We start from the raw sequence: 22,264 nt of genomic DNA, 5'->3' as shown, positions 1-22,264 counted from the left end.
TGCTTGTAAATTTTACATCCAATGTGCCTTTAACTTGCTGTTGTTAATTGCTTTTGTCTTTCTCTTTTCTGTCTTTCTCCCAGGCTCCACGCGTGGAGGCTCAGATCTTGTTGGGCTCCCTGGTGTGCCTCCCAAACTTGTACAACGAACTTCCTGCCCTGCACCCTACAACGGCTGACATCCTCATGACGAAATTCACAGATGTCAAGGTATCACATCCTGTCCCAGGAAATTTTTGTGTAAATAAAAATGACAAAAAATATAAATAGCAAAAAATGATGGATGAGTCAAGACACGTACAGTAGTGAGGTCAGCTATCTGTCTACCTTTTTTCCCTTTCTATAATAATATATATATATATTTTTTTTTAAATTAATTTTATTTATCCCGTCAGTAAAGCCAGTTTCTTGATTAGCAGTAAATTGCCATCACCTGCTTTCTGAGCGGCAATTACTACACGGAACCGTAGTTCACTGACAAGCTAGGCAGTATCGCGTTCATAATCGCAGATGAATCGCCTTTGATTATGAACGCGATATTGCGTAGCTTGTCAGTGAACTACTGCTCTGTGTAGTAATTGCCGCTCCATCTGAAAGCAGGTGATGGCGATTTACTGCTAATCAAGAAACCGGCTTTACTGACGATATGCACATGATAATCGAATTCGATGAATTGCACAGCCCTATTTTTTATTATTTTTCATTTAAAAAATGAACGTCCATTTCCTGCTAACATTTGAGCGCTGTTGAGCTGAGCTGGGTGGTATATCTGTATCACGTTCTGATGGTTTCAAACTTTATTAGCAGTTTTTCCCTGACTGCACAACCACTGCATTTTAATCACGATCCAAACAAACATGTGACATGAGCAGTTTTTGATGTAAATTAGATTGTATAATTTCAAAATATATAGCAAAAACAGAGTGGTCTGACCTTAGCTTTGTGAAATTATGCTACATAAAAACATCTGCATGAAACAAAAGCAGCAGACGGGCTGAATGAGACGCAAATTCACTCTCTGACAGCAGGTGGCGCTTATGGAACAGCAATGATACAGCCTTTCCTTGGTTCCTGCTGTAAACAAAGCACCTGCTTTTAAATGCTACATTAATATGCATTATATGGAGGTAAGATAAAAAGAAAATACCATGTACATTTTTCTGATGACAGTCAGTTCCCCCTCAAAGATACATTCATATAAACCCCCACCCACAATTCAGTATTTAGGATATTCTTCCAATATTTTGCGCATGGTGAAGTAAGTTTGCTCTGCCTTCTACAATAGTTGTTTAGTTGTTCCATCAACTAAACCGTTTGGAAAATATGCAGTTTTGTGCATCTTTCCTACGAATAATCTCTGATTTCATGCAGCTACACTTTGACCACAATTAGGACTTCCTCATGTGCTTGTATCTGTCGTCTGCGTTTAACCTCTGATCCACCGTCTGCCCTTATGCAAATCCAAGTGGCTGAATGTATGCCACTCCAACAGTTGTTTAGAGTGCAAGGAAATCTGCTGTAATTGTCCCTGCCGATACTAATGTGCTAATGGGCGATCAGCAATGCAGGCTGCATTGAGCCAAGCTCCATAGGGCTGTTGTTATTGTGTTGCTGTGTTGTTCCGAGCAACAGTAAGGAGCTAATGGCATGCGGGGAGGCGTCCGTCACTCGCATGCAGAAATTCACATGATGGCATCTGATAACCAGGAGCAGCCCATGAATGACAAGACCGTGGTTAACGTGATCCTTTTTCTGTGCGTGTGTGCGCGCTGACAGATGCTTCTTTTCCAGATGGTTGGATATGTCATATTCTGAGTTGCCAGATTGCTGGTTTTATGTCAGATTTTGTGTCTGTTTTGAGCGGTTCTGATCATTATCTGTTTGTCTGTCTGCATTATCTCGCTCTGTGCATCTGTGTCTCTGGTGGCAGTGTGTGGGGTATTGTGTATGTTTCTGTGAGCGAATGTCCTGTGTGGCTAAGAAATGGGTGCATATTATCTGACACACTCTAGATGGAATGAAATTGATCGGTATCAGGATGTCGCCAGATCCTTGAACGGGATTTTATGCACCCTGTATTTTCATTGACTGCCATTCAGAATCGTCTATTTGTTCTGATGCAAGGGTATATTAAATTGATCACAAGCAGCAGTAAAGAAATTTATAATGTTGCAAATGTCTATTTCAAATAAATGCTGCTCTTTTGTTTTGCTTTCAGCATTGATAATAAGAAATGTTCATGGTTGTGTAAAGACTGGAGTAAAGTCTGCTTAAAATTCAGCTTTGTTATTACTGGAATAAATTACATTTTAAAATAATTAAAAGCCAAAAACTATCGAATAAAAGGTCATTGCAACTTATCTCACAATTCTGACTTTTTTTCCAATTCTGAGAAAAAACAAATCTTTGAGGGTAAAAACTAAAAATCAAAATTACAAGATATAAACAAGCTTCCATAGAAAATCATTACTTTAAATTGTAATAATATTTCACAATATTAGTGTTTATTAGTTACTGTATTTTTGAAGAAAAAAACTAGATAGATAGATAGATAGATAGATAGATAGATAGACAGATAAAGAAAATGTTTACATTTTTAGGTGTGAAATTCACAGAAAACTTAAAAAAAAAAAAAGAAGTATGATATGACCCCATTAATAGTGATTGTTTTGTGTTTCTGTTTCAGGAGCATATAATCAAGCACATCCTGACCTCTGCCAGAGATGAGCCTTCTGCACCAGCAAGGTACAAGCCCTGAACACAAATTCAATTCAAGTTTATGTGTATAGCGCTTTTCACCATACAAACACCTTGTGGTGCTTAGGTAAACGACACAAGTTTGAATTTGGCTTGCAGCGTACCTGGTCCCATTCCCCTACACTCTCCACATCATTTCCTCTTCTAAATAAAAAAAATAAATAAAAAATGTGTGGAAAAAATGTCATCTTAGCTAGGTGTTTTACCTGTTCTTGCTGAATGCAAAATGCTGAATGAAGCAACTAAATCACAGCTGAACAGACAGTATGAAATTTCAACCAGAGGACAAAACGTTGGGTATGACAAAAAAGATACTGTAGATACTATAAATGTGAACATCACTAACATGAACACACAAATAATACAGAGCATACTGCAGCAGACAGAAAACATTTCATGTCATTGCACATTAAAATGCATTATACTAATTCCATAAACATAAATCTAATTTTAACAGGTGATTGTATAATTAATGAATTGATCCCTTGATGTAGCTTGTATAGTATCTATCATCAGGAATATATTATTAGTCCTAAAATAGAAAAGAAAAGTCAGGTTGTTTTTTCCAGGTCAGTGCATCCTCCTTTTTTAGATTTGGTTTTTAAAATGAAGCAAGCAAACCCCATGGCAGACAGTTTAATAACTCTGTACATTACGGTCAGTGTTAGACCAGTGTGGGCTGGTCATATGTGTCTGGTCATATCTAGACAGATTAGGAGCAGTGTCATTTAAAGTAATCAAGGACTCAGTAGGATTAGAGTGGATTCTGATGGGGCTCAAGTCATTAGAAGCCCCCATAACTCCCGGTGGAAAAAGTGTGGGTGTTTTTCAGGGAAAAGCTTGAGGAAGCCTTAGATCATAGAAGGGGCAGACAGGAGGCAGGATTAAAGATCTATATGGTCTAGTGGTTAGTGCACGTGCCCCAACACATTGAGCTGTGGGCCTCATTCAAGCCATGCAAATTTGAGTCAGTTTGTTTTGTTTTTAATGTGCAAAATGTATGTATAGATGCAGAAGCTGATAAAGATTAAAAAAAAAAAAAAATTCAACAAGTATTCAACAATTGATCAGAAGTGACAGTAAAGGCAAAGAATGAAAATAAATGTAAATAAAGTAAAACAAATATTTACACACAATTTTAACTTTAATTTACTTTATATTTATTTTTTATTTTTTTAATGCTAATGTTTTTGCTTGAAGTAAATTCTTTACATGGCAGATGTAAACATTTGCATTTCCATATCTAAAGCACAAATATTATTAAAGAGATTGTGCATCTGTAAATTGTTTGGATGTTTATTTTAAATGTGTTGGAAGTTAGCAGTTGATTTTAAATTTAAAGTTATGTCTTTGTTTCTTTTTTGAGGTGTGTGGCTCTCTGTAGTCTGGGTATTTGGCTCTGTGAAGAACTGGTTCATGGCACTCAGCATCCGCAGATCAAAGAAGCGCTTAATGTCATCTGTGTCACTCTCAAGGTAATGGATGCTTGATTATACAACAAAATGCACATATATCCTGCTGTTAAAGATTGATTATGAACGGAATAGAAGCATCTGTGTTGTAAAAGAACCTTCACTGGCAACATAAGTGAGCACAGCAGAGAAATGATGGCATTGCCCTTGGCCTGAGTCTTCTGAAGCCGTTCCTGATGCCTGGGCTCACTGCACTGGCACAAGTGTGTTCTGTTCATCCAGAAGAAGATTATTCCATACTCCCTGCACCCACCCCTACCATCCTTCCTAAATCTGGACCGTCAACATGTTTGGCTTCTCTGCTTCTCACAGACAGAAGGCTAATCCACTGAAGAATGCACGCTTCAGAGACTTCGAGGAATTATTGCATTTCTGTCTGAAATGAAGGCTAGGGCCAACAGACACACACACACACATACATACTCAAACTCTGGTCCAATCAGAAAAGTCTGTTTGTGATCGGGTTGATTCTATTGGCTTTTCAGAGAATCTGGTGTCAGTTGAGGGTTAGACATGAGGGTCTCTCTTCTTTGGGTGGGTTCCATGAAGCAGAATTAGACACAGACTCATCCCGTCTTAATCAGCTCAGATGAGGCCCACGACACAGTTTTTCCATTTTGCTCCACACATGTCTGAACACATTAAAGTTGCTGATTGCTTCCATTTTAACCATTAATACCTTTCTTCCAGTTCTCAAATAAAACCGTTGCTCTGGTGGCCTCAGACATTTTGCACCTGCTCATCAATTATGTGGATGAACTGCAGAAATTCCCACCTGACACTCCAAAGAAAATAGTGGAGGTAAAGTCAGTCACACTACAAGTGAGCCGAATTTTAAATTAAGCATGGTTTGGATTTGTGATGTTTATTTTATGCTTTTTAGGTCCTTATTGCAACCATCACTTACCTTCTTCCAGCCACAGAGTCCTCCCCTCATGAGCTGGACAAGAGGGTATGTCTTATTAACAAATGCACCCCAACACTATAAAAGAACACACTCATGTACATGTGAAATAAATGCTTTTTGTCAACCAACAGCTCATGATGGTTTTTATGAAATAGAACGTACACCTAAAAAACAGAACACTTTGTCCTGTCTAGATGCAGCACATCAAGTAATTTTCCTGTTCTACCTAAAAATAGAAATACTTTATAAAGCAACTAAACAACGTGTTTGCTACATTGTAAGTCTTCTGAAGAAATTTGATGGGTTTTTGTGAGGAAGAGGGTGAAATTGTCATAACGGTTTTGGGTGGCATGAGGGTGATGCCGAGTATTGATTTTTGGGTGTACTGTTTCTTTAAACGTGACATCAGATGCCCATTTTCCACAAGCTGATATGATTCTTTAGGGTCTTAATGAAAAGTCTATAACATACTTTGGTTAAAATTTCTCAATGGTAGTGTAAAACAACACCTTTTTACCCTGTCGAAAACAGCACTGTTCACAGTGACCCGTTTCGGTGCATGCCCCTTTAAATGCTAACGAGATCTGTGCACCCCACCCCTCTCTTCTATGGGGTGCCGAGCAGTTCTCTGAGACTGTTAACTTTAGCCGCATTTAGCTGGGGAACTTGCAAGCTAGCACATTATTAGGAAAGGTGATTTGCAAAGATACATAAAAAACCCTTATATCCACTTCTTCTGTAGTTGAAGCTGGAATGAATGATTCGTGCAAACATAGAAACATTTAGATAGATCGGGGGTCGCATTCCCTTCAAAAACAAAATGAATCCACTGCGTCTACAGCGGCTCACATGTCGGAGTAAATGACGACTGCTATGTTTATTATTATATCCAACAACAAAGGAGACAATCTTGTCTACCCCTGCTCCGGCGTTGAAACAATGGCAGACTGTTGACAGCTCACTCAGGGTGGGTCTGTGCTAAAACGGCCGTGTCAGTCAACAATCGTGGGTGTGGCCTTGGCCTATGTGACGTACATCTGGCCAGAATCTGAGAATGGCTTGATCTGAGAAAGTGCTAATGATTTTGGGGGATTTAAAAAAAGCACTGGGTGGATTTTTGTCATTATAGGGTGGGTGTATACACACACTTCCAACACACATTTATGTTCAAACACCATGTAAAAGTGGATTTTGCATCTGACCTCCCCTTTAAATTGGTCACCAGATTGACTGACTTGTATATAAGTGGCAGTAAAGACTTTTACACTGTTACCAAAAAAATATATTGTAATTTATAAAAAATAGCGCAATTAAACATTTGACAGCACTAAAAAAAATGTTAAGTTGAAAAATGTACCACTCTTTCAAAAAAATATTAAGCAGCACTGTTTTCAACACTGATAATAAGAAATGTTACTTGAGCAGTAAATCAGCATATTAGAATGATTTAGAAGGATCATGTGACACTTAACACTGTAGTGGGGGCTGCTGAAAGTTTTTTGGCAGGAATAAATTACATTTTAAAATATATCAAAATAGAAAGCATTTATTTTGAATAATTTTCGTAATTATTGATTTTTTTTTACTTTGTCTCTTTCCAGCTGGTTGTATCTCTACTGCTATGCTTGCTGGACTGGGTGATGGCTCTACCTCCAAAAACTCTCCTGCAGCCGGTCCAAGGAGCCTCAGACAAGGAGAAAACTGACAAGTCCGTCCTCAGCTGCATCTATAAAGTATGAGGCCATCTGATATTAAACAATCTCAATATGCATAATTTTATTTTGCATCGCTCTTTAATTTTTATCTTTCCCCTTTCAGAACAGCTAAACACATAAACAAGTGCACCCCACTCTTTATTTCTTTGTATTTCTAACCCATTTGTCCACCCCTCAGGTCCTCCATGGCTGTGTATATGGGGCTCAGAGCTTCAGTAATCCCAATTACTTCCCCATTCACCTGTCAGACTTAAGCAGCCCAGACTACGACCCCTTCCTACTACTGGAGAACCTGAAGGAGCCAGAGCCGCTTCATTCACCCGACTCTGAACGCTCCTCTAAACTGCAGCCCGTCACTGAAGGTGAGCGCATGTCTTCTGCCTCTCTCTTGTACTTGTTTTGACCTCTCCAGTTTCTATTTCCTATGCCTTGTCCTAACCAGTTGTGACATGGCAAGTTTTGAGCATCAAGTAATTTTTCTGTCCTCACCGAAAGCCATTGAGAATGATTGACTGTTTAATATGCAGTTATGCAAAGCACAATTTTGGACCAGTGAGACGTTACTGTGGGCTAAAAAATTTATTTGTCATGTAATATTATTAAATAACAGCTTTTTACTTGGATTAACGTAGAACTAAAATGATAATTTCTCACTGTTGCTGCATGATAAGACAAAAACATGAAAAAAAAAAAAACAGCTTGTCGCACAGTGTTATCCATCACCCACCACATTTCTCCTATCTTTATCACCTTCTGTAGTTAAAACAAGCAGAACAAATCAGAAGAAGCAGGAATGAACTAGTTAAATGTCTTCATTACCAAATCTGTTTGCTCTCTCTTGCTAGTTTCAGTGTGTATCAGGGAGAGGACGGGTTTGAGATTGACAGCAGGGGGCTGGTTTCCTGTGCTGCCGTTGCTGTGTCTCTCTCCATCAGGCGAAAATAACTAATCATTACAACCCTGAGTGAGACATGTGTCCACCACTTTCCTACCTCCATTACTCTTGAATTTACTCCTAGCGCTGGATTCTTGCTAGATCGGAGGGCACTCGGCGGCTGAGGTGGTCCGTACAGAAGACTGCTTCATCAGGATAAAATCCCTCCCCCTGAGAGCTCCGGTCTAAGAATGTTTTGGCTCATTAAAGCGGTTGAGTGTCGCTGAATGTGATTGGTGTGCTGTGTTGATTGGGGGGAGTGGGCCTCTGGCACGTCGAGTGTACTGGTATTGGGCTGCTCTCTGCATGGTTTCTTTGTGAGTTCTGGCAGTGTGTGAAGAAGGAGTGTCTCCATCGGGAGCTTCTTACCAGCATCGAGGCATCTGTACCTCTCACCAGGCATCCTGCATTCTTCATCACACCCTAATGTCCCTGTATTCACACGAACCGTCTGCACCTTCACTCATCTCAGCTCCGCAGGAGTTTAACACTGATAGATCTGAAAATCACTACATCCCTGAAGAAACAAGTGCCTAAACTCTATTCCTTTACTTGTTTCTAACACCTTTTCATCATCACTGCAGTCTCTCCATCTCTCTCACTTTCTGAGTTTTGATTAAATTCTGCACGATAGATTTAGGGATGGATCACCCGATTAGTTGAGAGTGAGGTCAACTACCTAAATGTAAATTTTGTTTTGATTTATTTTATTTATTAATTCCTTCTTAATTTTTTAGATGTTTTATTTTATTTCAGTATGTTTAATGGTGGTTTAGTTAGTGTGCTAACAGCATCCTGTTAGTTTGCACAGTAAAACCTAAATTCATGTTTAGAAAAATGAACTTTCAGAGAGATAACTGGCCATTGCCGTGTGTCTTGCATTTTTAGGCCAACATGTCAACTTAAAAACTTTTTAAAATTGCACCATAATGCCTGTATAATCTTTTTGCTCCATCTAGTTAAATCTTCATGTAGAAATGCCATTTTATGTAAGAAACACGGCTGATTATGCCAGATGACCTGAAACAGCTTATATAATAAATGTACAAGGCTCCCATAACAGATTGTTAATAAGATGTTCGATCAAGTTGATCTAATTCCAAAAGAGCATTCCAAATAGTTTTAAACTGAACTTGAGAGTACTTCACTGTTATTATTTACTAAAACGTCATCAAATTAGTCAAACTATTTCATAAATGAACACCTAAGGGATATGTAGAACCTTATGAATGATGGGCACTTGTCCTTGAAAATCTCTAGAAATGTCTGCACATACAACTCCTTTAAATACATCTTTGTCTTTCTGTTTGTAGTGAGGGGTCGTATTCAGCAAGGCCTGATTTCAATTGCGGCACGCACAGTCATATCCCACCTGGTCAACCACCTGGGTCACTATCCGATGAGTGGTGGTCCAGCCACTCTGACCAGCCAGGTATGCGAGAACCAGGATAACCCGTACAGCGAGAGCGCAGACCTGACCCCTGAACTCTTCGACGCACCCAACTTACAGTTCTTTGTGCTCAATGGCACCACCCTGCTGTCCTATCTACAGATCCGGGCAGAGGACGGCCTGCCCGGTGGTGGGATGTCAGCTGGCCTCACCACCACCAGTGCCTGCGTTCGGGTGATTGTGAGGGACATTTCTGGAAAACACTCCTGGGACTCTGCTGTACTGTATGGTCCACCTCATTACATCACTCCAAGTCAAACTTTGCACCTCTACTCGTCCTCCAATCAAGCAGGGGGCGATAGAGAACATGCCCTAGATGAGGACAGTCTAGAAAGAGGCAGTCAAGAAGAACCAGAGGATGGTCCTTTTCCAGAGAACGAGGAGGACCTGGATGAGCACGAGGAGGATGTGAAAGAAGACAGGGAGGAGGAAGAACTTGAGGAAGAGGACGAGGAGGAAGAGGCAGGGCTGGAACTGATGGCCCCACAGGCCAAACGGCGGTGCAGAGAGGTGATCCCAAGCTGGGACTCCCTGCAGGATGGGGAGGACTCTTTGGACGAGATGTTGCAGTACCTGGGATACTCCAGCCCAGAGTGCCTGCAACGCACTGGCGCACCGCTCAACATTCCAGCCCCACCACCCACCTGTGTGTCTGAGAAGCAGGAGAACGACGTCATCAACGCCATCCTGAAGCAGTGCGCCGAAGAGCGGGAATTTATGTTGCATCGTGGGAATGACCTGAACATGAGGGCCGTAGTACAGCAAGAGCCAAGCCCACAGAGACCCCAGTCGGCCTTTTACTACTGCAAACTGCTCCTCAACATACTAGGCATGAACTCCTGGGAGAAGAGGTAAGACTCGGACCACTTGAACGCACACTACAGTTGCAAATGCTTGGGAATTCTATAGGGAAGGGGTTCTGGAGGCCCCCCAGCACTACATTTTGTAGGTCTATATTAGCAGACACTCAATTCAGGTCTTGCAGTGTCTCTACTAGCTGAGCTGATGAGTTGAATCAGGCGTGTTAGATGAGGCAGGCATGTAAAATATGCAGTGCTGGGGGGCCAAAACAGGTTTGAAAACCCCTGATATAGAGTATCCATAAGTACAAATCGTAGTTGTAACAAACGTGTTTTGGGATGGTGTACCCCAGCGTTTCTCAGTCCTGTCATGAGAGGCACTCCAGCAATACACATTTTGGATGTGTCCCTTATCTGAGCCATTCATTTCAGGTCTTGAAGTCCCTGCGAACGAGCAGAGTTGATTCAGGTGTGTTTGATTGGGAAGTTTGAAAATGTGTAGACCTTTTTCACAATCCGTGTGTCGTCACATCCGGCTCCAATTAGTAGCTTAAAGGAATGGACAGATGTCAGTTTTTTGAAGAAAATTAAACTAATTTAGTTGGACTTAGCAATAAACGACAATATTTGAAACCGTTAAATTATACTGATGCCCTACCATGTATGTCATCCTTCATTTTAATGTGTAATATTATCTGATCGACGCAATTGTCGGCGTTGCTGCCGGTCATGAGATTAATGAATAGCAGCATGCTGCTCAAATTACTCCCAGAGGAATAATCGGGCTGATTTAAATGTATTTTTAATATTATTTGTAATATGTTTATTGTGATTAACCTCCCGTTTTTGTATACAATATAATGCTGTTCAATTGCACTCAATCACAGACTCGTTATTAAGATGATCAATGTAGTTATTTTTAAATAATCCTCTATGGGCTGGAAATATTAGTTTATTCTACAGCTTTAATTTGATGTAATTACTGAGGATTGAATTGTAAACTAAGTGCATGAAATATGTAAACATAATTGTTTAATGCAATACGTTTCCCCCAAACCATTAAGTTAATCTTCTAAAACGGTCTTTATTCGTAATTAATATTTTAAGATTTGGTTAATTTAAATGCTCTTTAATGTGATATGCTGTTTGTATTGTTTTCTTGCAGCTCTGTAACAAAATAAGGTGCTCAGACAAAGTATTGCACATACAGTACGGCTTGCGCACATTAAACCGTCTTCATTGTTTTCACAATTTTTAAATGATTTTAAACTGAGTTTGATGTTTTTATAAGATGTATCGTGCTGAATTTTACATAAATAAATCACAACAATCCCGTGCTATGGGCACTGCCATTGATACAAGCTGCAGCGGAAGCTTTTTTATGCTACTATTTAAAACTTCCACTCTTCGAACACGGAAGTGTGAAAAAGGCCTATTGGGGTGCCTTCAGGAACAGATTGGACAACACTGGTTACAGGCATGCAATAGTACCTAAAAATTGCAATGTCAAACATGTATAGGAGTAATCCTTCAAAAAATCCAAACACCAGGCATCACGGAGAGCCAATGGAGTTTCCCCATGCTAGATTTTTTGATTTAAAAAAAAAATTCCAGGGCCTAGATTCATAAGAATGTTCTTTGGAAATTCTTTGAAAAATACTAATATTTTTTAAGAACATTTTGAAAATGACAGGCTTTATTGTCTGATTTTATAAATTATTTTGGAAGATCAGGACTTTTTGGGGGGGGATTGCCTGCAAATTACTGCAGATATACCTATGATAATCATAAATGTGCTCACTGCTTGCGTTGCAACTGGCTTGACAGTAGTTCAGCACCCGAAGTCATGTTTTTTAATGCACTGTGTATTTTTTTTTTTAATTGTTCATTATTTTTAAAATGTCTCAAGAATGGGTTATCGCAGTTATCCATATAATAAATTCCAAGTTGTTAATTTCATCATGTCCATGTCAAAATCAACAGAGAACATAATTGTGTTATTTGTTGTTAGAGTGTGTTACCAAAGCTAGTCACTTTTTTGGTTAATATTGAGTTTTTGGGCAGTTTATTACTAATAACAGAAACAATTCCACCAACCATAATTCTGCCAAGTCTTTTTTAGCATTGTTTAACCACCATATCAGACAGTTTAATCATTTGGTCTAGCAATTAAGTGATCAGCAACACTTCATCAAATCATCATGCCATTTTTCCCCCAAAAGAATCACTACATTGTTAGCACTATCTGGGTGATGCTGTTGTTGAAGGCCGATAATTCATGTAAACATCCTGTTTGCTCGCACCTCTCCCTGATTGCGCAGAGCCATGTTAATCTGCTTTAAACAGTCAACAGTTTTCTGATTATCATATCCACCAATAGAGACTATAGTGGTGCTCACTTACTGCCCAAACCTCAGTTTCCGTCCCACTCCAAATTGCCTAATGGTTCCCCTCATTGCATTTGACTGTGAGGATTCAATCCTATTCCATTTTGTGGTATTACAGAGAATGGTTAAATATTTCCAGATGACAAATAATTGTAAAATTGGGGTTATTTTTCACCTTGAATGTAATGGCATTAATTTTCATGATATACATACTTTGTGTTATGAGATTAATGAAGGAAAATTGTTTTTTCACCATTCCCTCATAGAGTCATCAGGAGGGAAAAAGCTTTTCTTCAGCAGCTCTGGGTGAATGGTGTTTTTGTGTGTGTGTGTGTGTGTTCACGCACGCAGCTTTTATGGGGGGATTAATTCTTGAGGGGTCTGTTATCTGCCGAGCAGCGGCGGTACTTTTCATTCTTGCCTGATATGCCGAGTGAAAATAAAAGGCTGCTACCTTTCGAATGTGGCTGGAGGGTTATTATGAGTTGGAGAGCTGGGAGAAAATGCATAGGGGCTGTTTAATGAGGAATTGTCCTGCTGCCGCTCTCCGGGCATTCATGTATCATTTATCCGTGGTCAGAGACTAAGGCATTGCAATCCGTCGGGCCATTGTGTGTGTGAGCGCGCGCCTAATGTCGGCCTTTTATGCCGTTCGCGCGTTCGCCTTCTGAAATGGCTCACTTTCAATGGAGAAAATGAAGACCATTACATTGCAACAAGCTAATAAAGAGACCCCTGCTCAAAGAAAAGGAGAACAAAACAAAAGTCCTTTTAGAGAGCATCGTGTGGCTTTTCCACATGACTCACACGGCCACTTGGAGAGAGCGAAAGATAAAGAGAGGGGAGAGGGAGAAAGTAACTGAACTCTGAACTATAAAAGCTGCAGACGGAAAGAAGTCGCATTATCTTAGATTTATTTATTTTTCTTTTCATGACGTGTAAATTTTTGTTTTATGGCTCATCGTGTCATAAGATGTTTTTCAGCGCGGGATCTTCCATTGTTTGTTTTCATTTGCGTTTCTGTCATGGGGTCAGATTTTCCGGAAGACTGTGAGAAAAACAAGGAAGACTGTAATTAAGCAGGTGGCTACTTAATGAAAGAGATCTAATGCACAGTCTAGAACAGCACTTCTCCAAATAGGGTCTGTGAACAATAGCTAGAGTGTCCTCGCAAAAAAGAAAAATATCCATCTATCTATGTCTCTATGCATCTTCTATGTCTATTAGTCTATTCTTCTCTTCTTGTCATATCTGTCCATCTAGATATATTTTTTATTACATTGATATTGTTGTTGATTGCCAGTCTTAAGTGTAAGCTAATTAACCTGAAGTGATCAAAGATGAGTCACCTGGTAGGATATTTCTCTTCCTTAGCTCTTATGTTTAAATGTCCTGTCTCCAGGAACAGTTTCCACCTGCTGAAGAAGAATGAAAAACTACTGAGAGAGCTGAAGAATCTGGATTCAAGGCAGTGGTATGTTATGCCACTTTTTATCCAGTGTTTTTTCTTTTAAAGCTATTAGGAATATTCTTGTAAGGGCAAAGGGACATTATTTTCTAAAGTCTGTGAGACCACCTGACAAAATTTTACACCTGTTTTGCTCCTTCTTTCTTTTCTATTTACTTTTTTAGTCGTGAAACGCACAAGATTGCTGTGTTTTACGTGGCAGAGGGGCAGGAGGACAAGCACTCAATTCTGTCCAACACAGCTGGGAGTCAGGCCTATGAAGACTTTGTGTCAGGCCTGGGCTGGGAGGTAAAATCTTGATAATAAATTGCTGGGTGCCAACTCATTAATAAATGTCCTTTATATATATTTATGTGTTACTTGTAATATTTTATATGATGGGCCCTAACAAACTCTTTCCTCAATGCTCAGGTGAACCTAGCGAGTCATTGTGGTTTCATGGGCGGCCTGCAGAGGAACAAGAGCACAGGTTTGACCATGCCTTACTTCGCCACCTCTACAGTTGAAGTGATGTTCCACGTCTCCACACGCATGCCTCCGGACTCAGACGACTCGCTCACTAAAAAGGTAAACTTTTAGAAGTCAGGTTAGATGACAAATTTAGTTACTTTAGTATTATTTAGATACTATTTTAGAATTTATTCGTATTTTGAATTCGTAATTTAGTTATGTGCTTATGCCATTTTTATTAGTTGTTTTTTATTTCTATATAGTTTAAATTTAAATTTAATTTATTACTAAATCATCACTTTTTTCAGTTAGTTGTCAAGGCAATATTATGAAGTTTAACTTTTTTAAACGATTTTCTTTCTTTAAATTTAATCTTGATTTCAATTAGTGAAAATCCTCTTTTATAGTTTTAGGTTTAATTAACAATAACAAAACTTCTATCACATACTGATACTTAGACCTTTAGGACTTTATGTAAATAACCTCTGCATTCTGAATGACATACTATTCTGCTAAACACGAAGAAGATATTTCTGAAGTGTTTTTTTTTTTTTTTTTTTTTACAAATGAAAGTCTAAGGGGTTCAAAACATCTAAATAACCCATTTTGCAGATTATCCAACTAGACTGGAGCTTTGCCTCATGATCACATATCTGCATAGTACACCAGTCTCAAAAAACAATTAGAAATCTTGGTTTCCTTCACTCAAAAGCTGCTGATTCTCTAAAGAGTTAAACGTTCCCCCTGCCAGCTCACCTGTGGCAGGCCTTTTAGATTGTAGTCTGTGCCATTTCTTTCATAGCTCTTCTGTCTCGAGTTGTCTTCAGCAGTGCGGCTCTGCTCCTCCTGTGCAGTGGGTGAAGTGGGACACAGAACCTCACTGACCTGTGCATTCACACCTCATCATTAAACCTAACCCAGGCTAATCTGAGGGGTGGGACACTTATACCTGCCGAGAGCTGCGCTTTTGTGTTTCAGAGTTCCCCGTAGAGAGAAAAGGTCCTATCTGCTATCAGAACAGAGAAAAGGAGAAAGTAATGACTCCTAACAGCTGTACTTTATTCTCTCATTCTGCCTCTCCCACTGGCTTTTATCTTGTCTCTCTTTTATTTAAAGAGGGATGTCGCACCCTTTCTTGTTCTCACTCTTCCTCGCAGTCGATGTGACCTTATGGAGAAACATTGCTCTCTAGTTTTTCTCTTTGTAAGGGTGTTTCTTCAATTATAGGCACTTTTTTGCCCTGTGGGCTTTTATGAATTAAACTCTCTTTAAACACACTTTTTACATTCTAACTAGTTTATTATATGTCTACTAATAAAATCCAACAGTGTACACACATCTCAAATGATGTACTGTTTTATAGTATTCAATGGTGGAAATGACGATGGCAAAAAAAAAAAAAAACTACTTTGTCTTGCTAAGGCTAATTTCGATGCAAACATGTATACTAAATATGCACAAATATTTTGGTATGGCGTTAAACACAAACAAACTGGGACAAAGGTAAGCAATAAAATATAGTAGCAAAAATAAAAATAAATGCATGGTAAAAAGTTGCCATGCCAAGTCGATTTTATTGTGACCTTCATATAACAAAAAGAAGTGTTACAGCTGTTAGTTTTAATAAAAATCACCCCCTGGGACATTAAAGTGTCCGTACTTGAAGAAACAGCTGCAAATATCTGTCTGCATGGGTATTTTTTTCCGTTCACATGGGCAGCACAAATCTAATAATGTGCAGCATTATCCTTAATGAGCTTGGCTGGAAGGCTGTGATATGGGGCTGTTTGTGGAGCGGCCAGTCCCATGCTGAATGACCAATCGCTTGTCATTAGAGCTGTCCCCTCACTTCCTCACTCATACGTCTTCTGGGGCAGAGACGAGGCGATAAGGTGCTAATGCGCCCCAAAGACTTATTAATGAACGCAGATAGAAATGTGATATTGCGGCGAGGGAGAATGGGGAGGGAGGGTGGGCTACAGTGGACCGTAAGAGGGACGTTTCATGGAGCGCTTATTCGGTGGTAAAGGGGGGCTCTAATTAGATTACCACGTTTAGTCTGAAATGGTCTCGCCTACAGCTTATTGTGTCTACTCTGTTTTTATGAGCTGGGCAGGTATGCTGAAAGTGGGGGTTGTGGGATATTGTCGGGAAGATGTTGAACTGTAATTGGCTTTAAGCAGAAGGATGACAAGATGTTAGGTCCTTTTTCGTGGCCCACTTTTTTTAAACCGATGTTTGTCCCTGTTGAGAGAAATGGAGGATGATGAATGACATGCACATCAAAGTCAACATGATTTTACTTCTGTGCCATATTTCTGAGTAAAACTCTGAAGACACTCAATCATAAAGAAATGTAGAATTGTAGATTTGTGAATCAGTATTTGATTGATCTATAGATTCTATAGAAAGTACAGTAGTAAAAACAGATCAGCGAGAGGGTGGAAAGTGATCTTAAATGAGTGAAATTCAGAGAGAAAAATAAAATGCAACATAGGTATACAATGTAGCTCCTGTAACACAGTTTCTCATTGCTGACACTTTTCTGTTGTTTTTTCTTAATTTTTTTTAACAGTGTTTAAAAGAATCTAATGCAGATTTTTAGATATTTATCAGAAGAAAAGGCCATTGTGTTGAATGAATTTCTGATGTGATGCTACAAACTGATGTACCATTTTTCATGATGATATATGATTTAAACTAAGATAGTCGAGATGAAAAAGCATCTTTCAGTCCTGACTACTTTATTTGTACTCATTTTATTTGAGAAGAGGTTGGTCACTCACTCATCAGGAAATTTTCACATTTCACATCACACTATCGTAAAGTTTGGGGTTAGTAATATAATGTTTTTTAAGAAAGTCTATTATACTCACCAATCCTGCACTTATCTGATCAAAATACAATAAGTAATTTAGTGAATTATTAGAATTTGAAATAACTGTTTTCTGTCTTGCTGAATTTTCCAATACTCCATCACTGCAGTCTTCAGTGTCACATGATCCTTCAGAAACAATTCTAGTGCGCTAATTATAATTTTGTGCATGTCTTATTATCAGTGTTGAAAACAGTCGTGTTGCTTAATATTTTTGTGGAATTTTTTTTTTTTTTTTAAGATTCTTTGATTACATTGAAACAACAGAAATTATAGAAAGTAGAAATCTTTTTAACAGTGTAAATTCATTTACTGTATCTTTTGATCAATTTAATGCATCCTTGCTGAATAAAAGTATACATTTATTTTGTAAAAAATCTTTCTGACCCTAAACCTCTGAGCAGTAGTTAAAGTACAGTTGCAAAAACTGTTAAAGGGATAAAGTCATCTAAAGTATGTCACATATTTATGGGTTTTTTTGGAGGAAAATAAAATGCAGAACTGAGGAAACGTATCTTTTTAACACCGTAAAATCATGGATTTATGCATTTATTACCATAACTGCGGTAAGCCAGATCACTTTTCTTCTATAACACAAACATTTCTCTGTTTTTGTGTCATTGAAGTGACTAAGCACATCTTGCAATAATAAATTTAATGCAGATCTATATCTTCTTATCACAATGAGGACAGGCCTTTGAATTTCTACCAGTATGTTGCCACAATCTGCACTACGGGCCGCCAATCGAATATGGCATTTCTCAGAATGATATTACATGATTAAACAAAGATGGCTAAGAGATGAAAGAAATCTCTCAGTCCAGACCACCTTATCGTCCAATAAAACTCCAATCATTTTGTCACACAGACACACACCCTGGAAGGAAATGGCAGTCCCTGGTCTGCGGTAGTGCAGCTGAAGGCTGGATGTAATTCATGGCTGTAATTTGAGCATGAGGCGTGAGGTGAAGTGACGTGGGGCGGTTGGGCCGGTGAAGGGGTTTTGGACTGCCGTCCCTGCCCTGCAGGGGAGCTGAGGGGACCTCCACGCCACACACGGTTCTATTCCACCCAAATTAGATTGGGTCTGTCCCTGTACTGCATTGCCTATCATGACTTCTCAGAGGCAAATTGGATTTGCAAGGGCTGGTGGAGAGGCTATCCAGAGCACGATCTTCCGATAGCAACTCTAAACCATGTTAACTAGACACTAAAGCGTGTCAGTGCGGCCACTGGTGCCACAGCGCACACACACTTTTTTTTCTTCTTGCGGCTGCTGTTTTATGCACTGTTTATCATCTAACGTGCTCTCTGAAGGATTAAAAAAAATTCCATTCTTGCCAATTGCAAGTGAATTGAGAAAATTTGTCAGCCATTATTGCCCATAAAAATTATAATCAATGTATTATTCTAAAATATGTTTATTATATTTCTGGCACACAATTGCGACTACATTGAGAGTATTTATTAGCCATGACAGTAGTCAATTATATACAGTATATATACAGTGCCCTCCAAAAGTATTGGAACGCTAAAGACAAAATTGCTCTGTTGGCTGTGGAGTCAAGACATTTACAAATATGATTAAAAGATGAATACGAGACAAAACTACAGAATGTCACATTTTATTATTGGGTGATTCAACAAATAGATGTTTACCAGCTAAGAAGTTCAGCACTTTTAGAGTTCATCCCTCTATCTGATGTGAGCATAAGTATTGGAACAGTTGCCTCACAGGTCTTTCTAAGTGATCAGCTGTGTCCTGTTGCATTAATTCTTCAGATATTAAAAGCAGGGAATGTGTTGTATCAGTTATATCCATTACTTCTGTATTCTGAATCTTGCATTCGATGATGACACACAAACCAGGATGAAGATTAGGGAGCTGACTTTGAGAGAAAAGCAAGCAATTTGGATGCTAAAAGAAAAGGAAGTCAATTAGAGCTCTAGCAAAAACAAAGGGCATGGAGAAATCAAGAGTTTGGAAACCACCAGCAACCAACAACTACCTGATCGGCTGAGAAAACAACAGTAGTTGATGACAAACAAATCATAAAAGCTGTGAAAATGAACCCTAAAAGACTTGTCTGTAAAATCACCAACAACTTCCAGAAAGCTGGGGTGATGCTCTGACAATCTACTGTCCTCAGGAGACTTTGACACAGAATTACACATGCTACACAGCAAGATGCAAACCTCTGACCAGCACCAAAAATAGAAAGGCAAGATTAGAGTTTGCAAAAAAGCACAAAGGTGAGCCAGAAGAGTTTTGGAACTGTGTTTATGGACCGATGAGACAAAGATGAACCTTTATCTAAGTGATGGGAAAGCAAACATGTGGAGAAAAAAGGGAACTGCAAAAAATCCCAAGCATACAGCCTCATCTGTAAAGCATGGTGGAGGTGGTGTCATGGCATGGGCATGCATGGCTGTCTCTGGAACAGGCCCTCTCAACTTTACTGATGACTTAATGTATGATGACAGTAGCAGAATGAATTTGGAAGGGTACAAAACCATCTTGCCTACCAATATTCAAGAAAATGCCACCAGAATCATTGGGAAGTGCTTCATATTGCATCAGGACAATGACCCAAAACACCCTGCCAGTTCAGTCAAGGAATTAATAAGGGCAAAGAAATGGAAAGTCTTAGATTGCCCAAGTCAGTCTCCAGATTTAAATCAGATTGAACATGAATTTCACCAGCTGAAGAGGAGAGTAAAGGCAGAAACTCCCCAAAACAAGCGACAATTTAAATTGGCTGCATTAAAGGCTGGGGAAAGTATTTCAAAGGATGAGACCAAGCGTCTGGTGATGTCTATGGGTCACAGACTCACTGCTGTGATTGTGTGCAAGGGATCTGCAACTAAATAATAGCTTTTAATCTTTTATATCTGCCTTATGTTCAACTGTCCCAATACTTATGCTCACATCAATGAGTGGGATGAACTCTAAAAGTGCTGTTCTTTTTATTTGGTAAAACATGTATGTGTTGAAACTGCTAATAATAAAATGTGACATTTTGTATTCATCTTTTAATCATATTTGCAAATGTTTGACTCCACAGCCAACAGAGCAATTTTGTCTTTACTGTTCCAATACTTATGGAGGGCACTATATAGTGATTTGAGAAATTTTAACGGCCATAATTTTTAAAACTTTTTATAGTCCATCAAAATAAATCAGTACATATGTTATTAAATATCTGTATTAAATATATTATTTAGTCAATATATTTATAAAATATCATAATGTTAAATAGTTGAATAGTTTTTTTTTTACGTTTATCTACTACTTATTTGTTATTTATGTATTGTTATTAATTTATTATGTTATATTACCGCATGACAGTTATGGCAATTATTTTGATAGTATAGCAGTAACTAGCATCATATAAAAACTAGTTACTGCTATATACATTTGAAGGTTTGAGAGTATTAATTTTGGACCTGTTCAGCTTCACGTTCCTATGATCCTTGCTGTTTTAAATAACTTGAGCTGTAACCGCGAAGTAGAACTCTGCAGTTAAAGAAATAAACAATGTCCATTGTTGAGTGCAAAGGACAGAATTTGTCATTGGTTGCGTAAAGGTTGTGGCCGTCGCCCGGGACAGTTGACCGGTCGCTGCGCCCATGGCTGTGGCAGTGATTGAGCGGGTCCCAGGAAGATGAAGTGATCGGTGTGAGATAGATGAGAGGAGGAGAGACGGACCGAGTGTCCGTTCACTCAACTGTCACAGCGCAAGGTTAATAACGTTGGAGTGGATAGCACTGTACCACGGCTGTATGCAGTCAAGATTCAATTCAAACCAGTTAAATTTTTGCATTTGTTTTGGAGAACTTGACGGTCATAAAATATGACCAGCATACAAGCTCAAGGCTTGTATTGTTGCAGAGTATACAATGCATACAAGTGTATGCATGTGAACCCCACAATGAAAGTGAGGTATCACCATTCAGCATTAAGTTCCTGTCGAGGAACCATATCTTTAATAAGAATATTTTAAATCTGTTTGGCCAACAGCATAATGACATGTATTCTATATATTCTCTCTCTCTCTCCATACAGTTAAGACACTTGGGTAATGATGAAGTACACATCGTTTGGTCCGAGCACTCGCGGGACTACCGGAGAGGCATCATTCCTACTGAGTTTGGAGATGTGCTCATCGTCATCTACCCCATGAAGAACCACATGTACAGCATCCAGATCATCAAAAAACCCGAGGTGAGCTCAGCACTCTCGGAGGAACCAATTAGGACAAACTGTCATTTAATTATTTCTGATTCCTGTCTGCAACTAGAGACGTCACAAACAAATAATTTTATGAATGAAATATATATTTTTTTAATCTTTTTCATTTATTCAAATAGTTTTGTAAAACATATTTAAAGCACCAGTAGAAAACAGTTGTTTTAAATTGTAATACTATTTCACAGTATTATGTTTTTACTGTATTTTTGATCAATACTTACAACCTTGGTGATCATATGAGACTTTAAAAAATATTGGCAAAAATTTTCCGACCTCAAAATTTTGAAGGGTAGTGTAAAACACTAATAATCAACAGCGTTGTATAAATATTTATTTTATTACCAAAAGAACATCACACCTGAGACTTTTTTTTTAACTTTTTGACACCTGTTAATTAGTTTTTTGAACGAGTTAATTGAAGCAAATTGTCTGAATGGGCCTATAGGCTAAATACATTCGAATTCCCTGAAACCCTCGTCCATACTTTGAGCAGGAAAAAACTATTTTAACGGCTGCTGAACAAAGAGCTCGTTATACAGTAAAGCAGAGATATTAGTTTCTGCATCACATCCATTTGTTTTTCTGTAAATGAGCTCAATGTTTCGTACAGGAGACAGTGGAAGCATATCTGTCTTTGGGCACTACCAGCCATTGCTTCCTGCTCAGTTATGTCAGGGCTAATTGAATGAATGGGATTCTCGGAATCGAATTCCGCTGTGGAGATGGATCCGAGACAAGAGGCTCAGTCTTTCATGCAGTCTGAGGAAATGTAGAAAGATGGAGAGATAAAGAAAGACG

At 38.8% G+C, this 22,264-nt stretch overlaps 1 protein-coding gene across 13 annotated transcripts in view; it reads left to right on the top strand.

Moving 5' to 3' along the window:
• Positions 1-22,264, top strand: part of LOC306850055 (ral GTPase-activating protein subunit alpha-1-like) — a 71,985-nt gene that overhangs the window by 30,957 nt on the left and 18,764 nt on the right. For all 13 annotated transcript variants that reach the window (XM_079385464.1, XM_079385473.1, XM_079385470.1 and 10 more), the window contains 12 exons: positions 84-209; positions 2,686-2,744; positions 4,123-4,231; positions 4,919-5,029; positions 5,112-5,180; positions 6,737-6,868; positions 7,029-7,212; positions 9,098-10,085; positions 13,824-13,895; positions 14,054-14,177; positions 14,301-14,456; positions 21,281-21,439. In XM_079385464.1, the coding sequence (XP_079241590.1) occupies positions 84-209; positions 2,686-2,744; positions 4,123-4,231; positions 4,919-5,029; positions 5,112-5,180; positions 6,737-6,868; positions 7,029-7,212; positions 9,098-10,085; positions 13,824-13,895; positions 14,054-14,177; positions 14,301-14,456; positions 21,281-21,439 (2,289 nt within the window). The remainder of the gene's footprint in view (positions 1-83; positions 210-2,685; positions 2,745-4,122; positions 4,232-4,918; positions 5,030-5,111; positions 5,181-6,736; positions 6,869-7,028; positions 7,213-9,097; positions 10,086-13,823; positions 13,896-14,053; positions 14,178-14,300; positions 14,457-21,280; positions 21,440-22,264) is intronic.

Source organism: Barbus barbus, assembly GCF_936440315.1.
Source record: "Barbus barbus genome assembly, chromosome: 30".
Classification (NCBI taxonomy): domain Eukaryota; kingdom Metazoa; phylum Chordata; class Actinopteri; order Cypriniformes; family Cyprinidae; genus Barbus; species Barbus barbus.
This window is presented reverse-complemented; position numbering and strand designations above follow the sequence as displayed.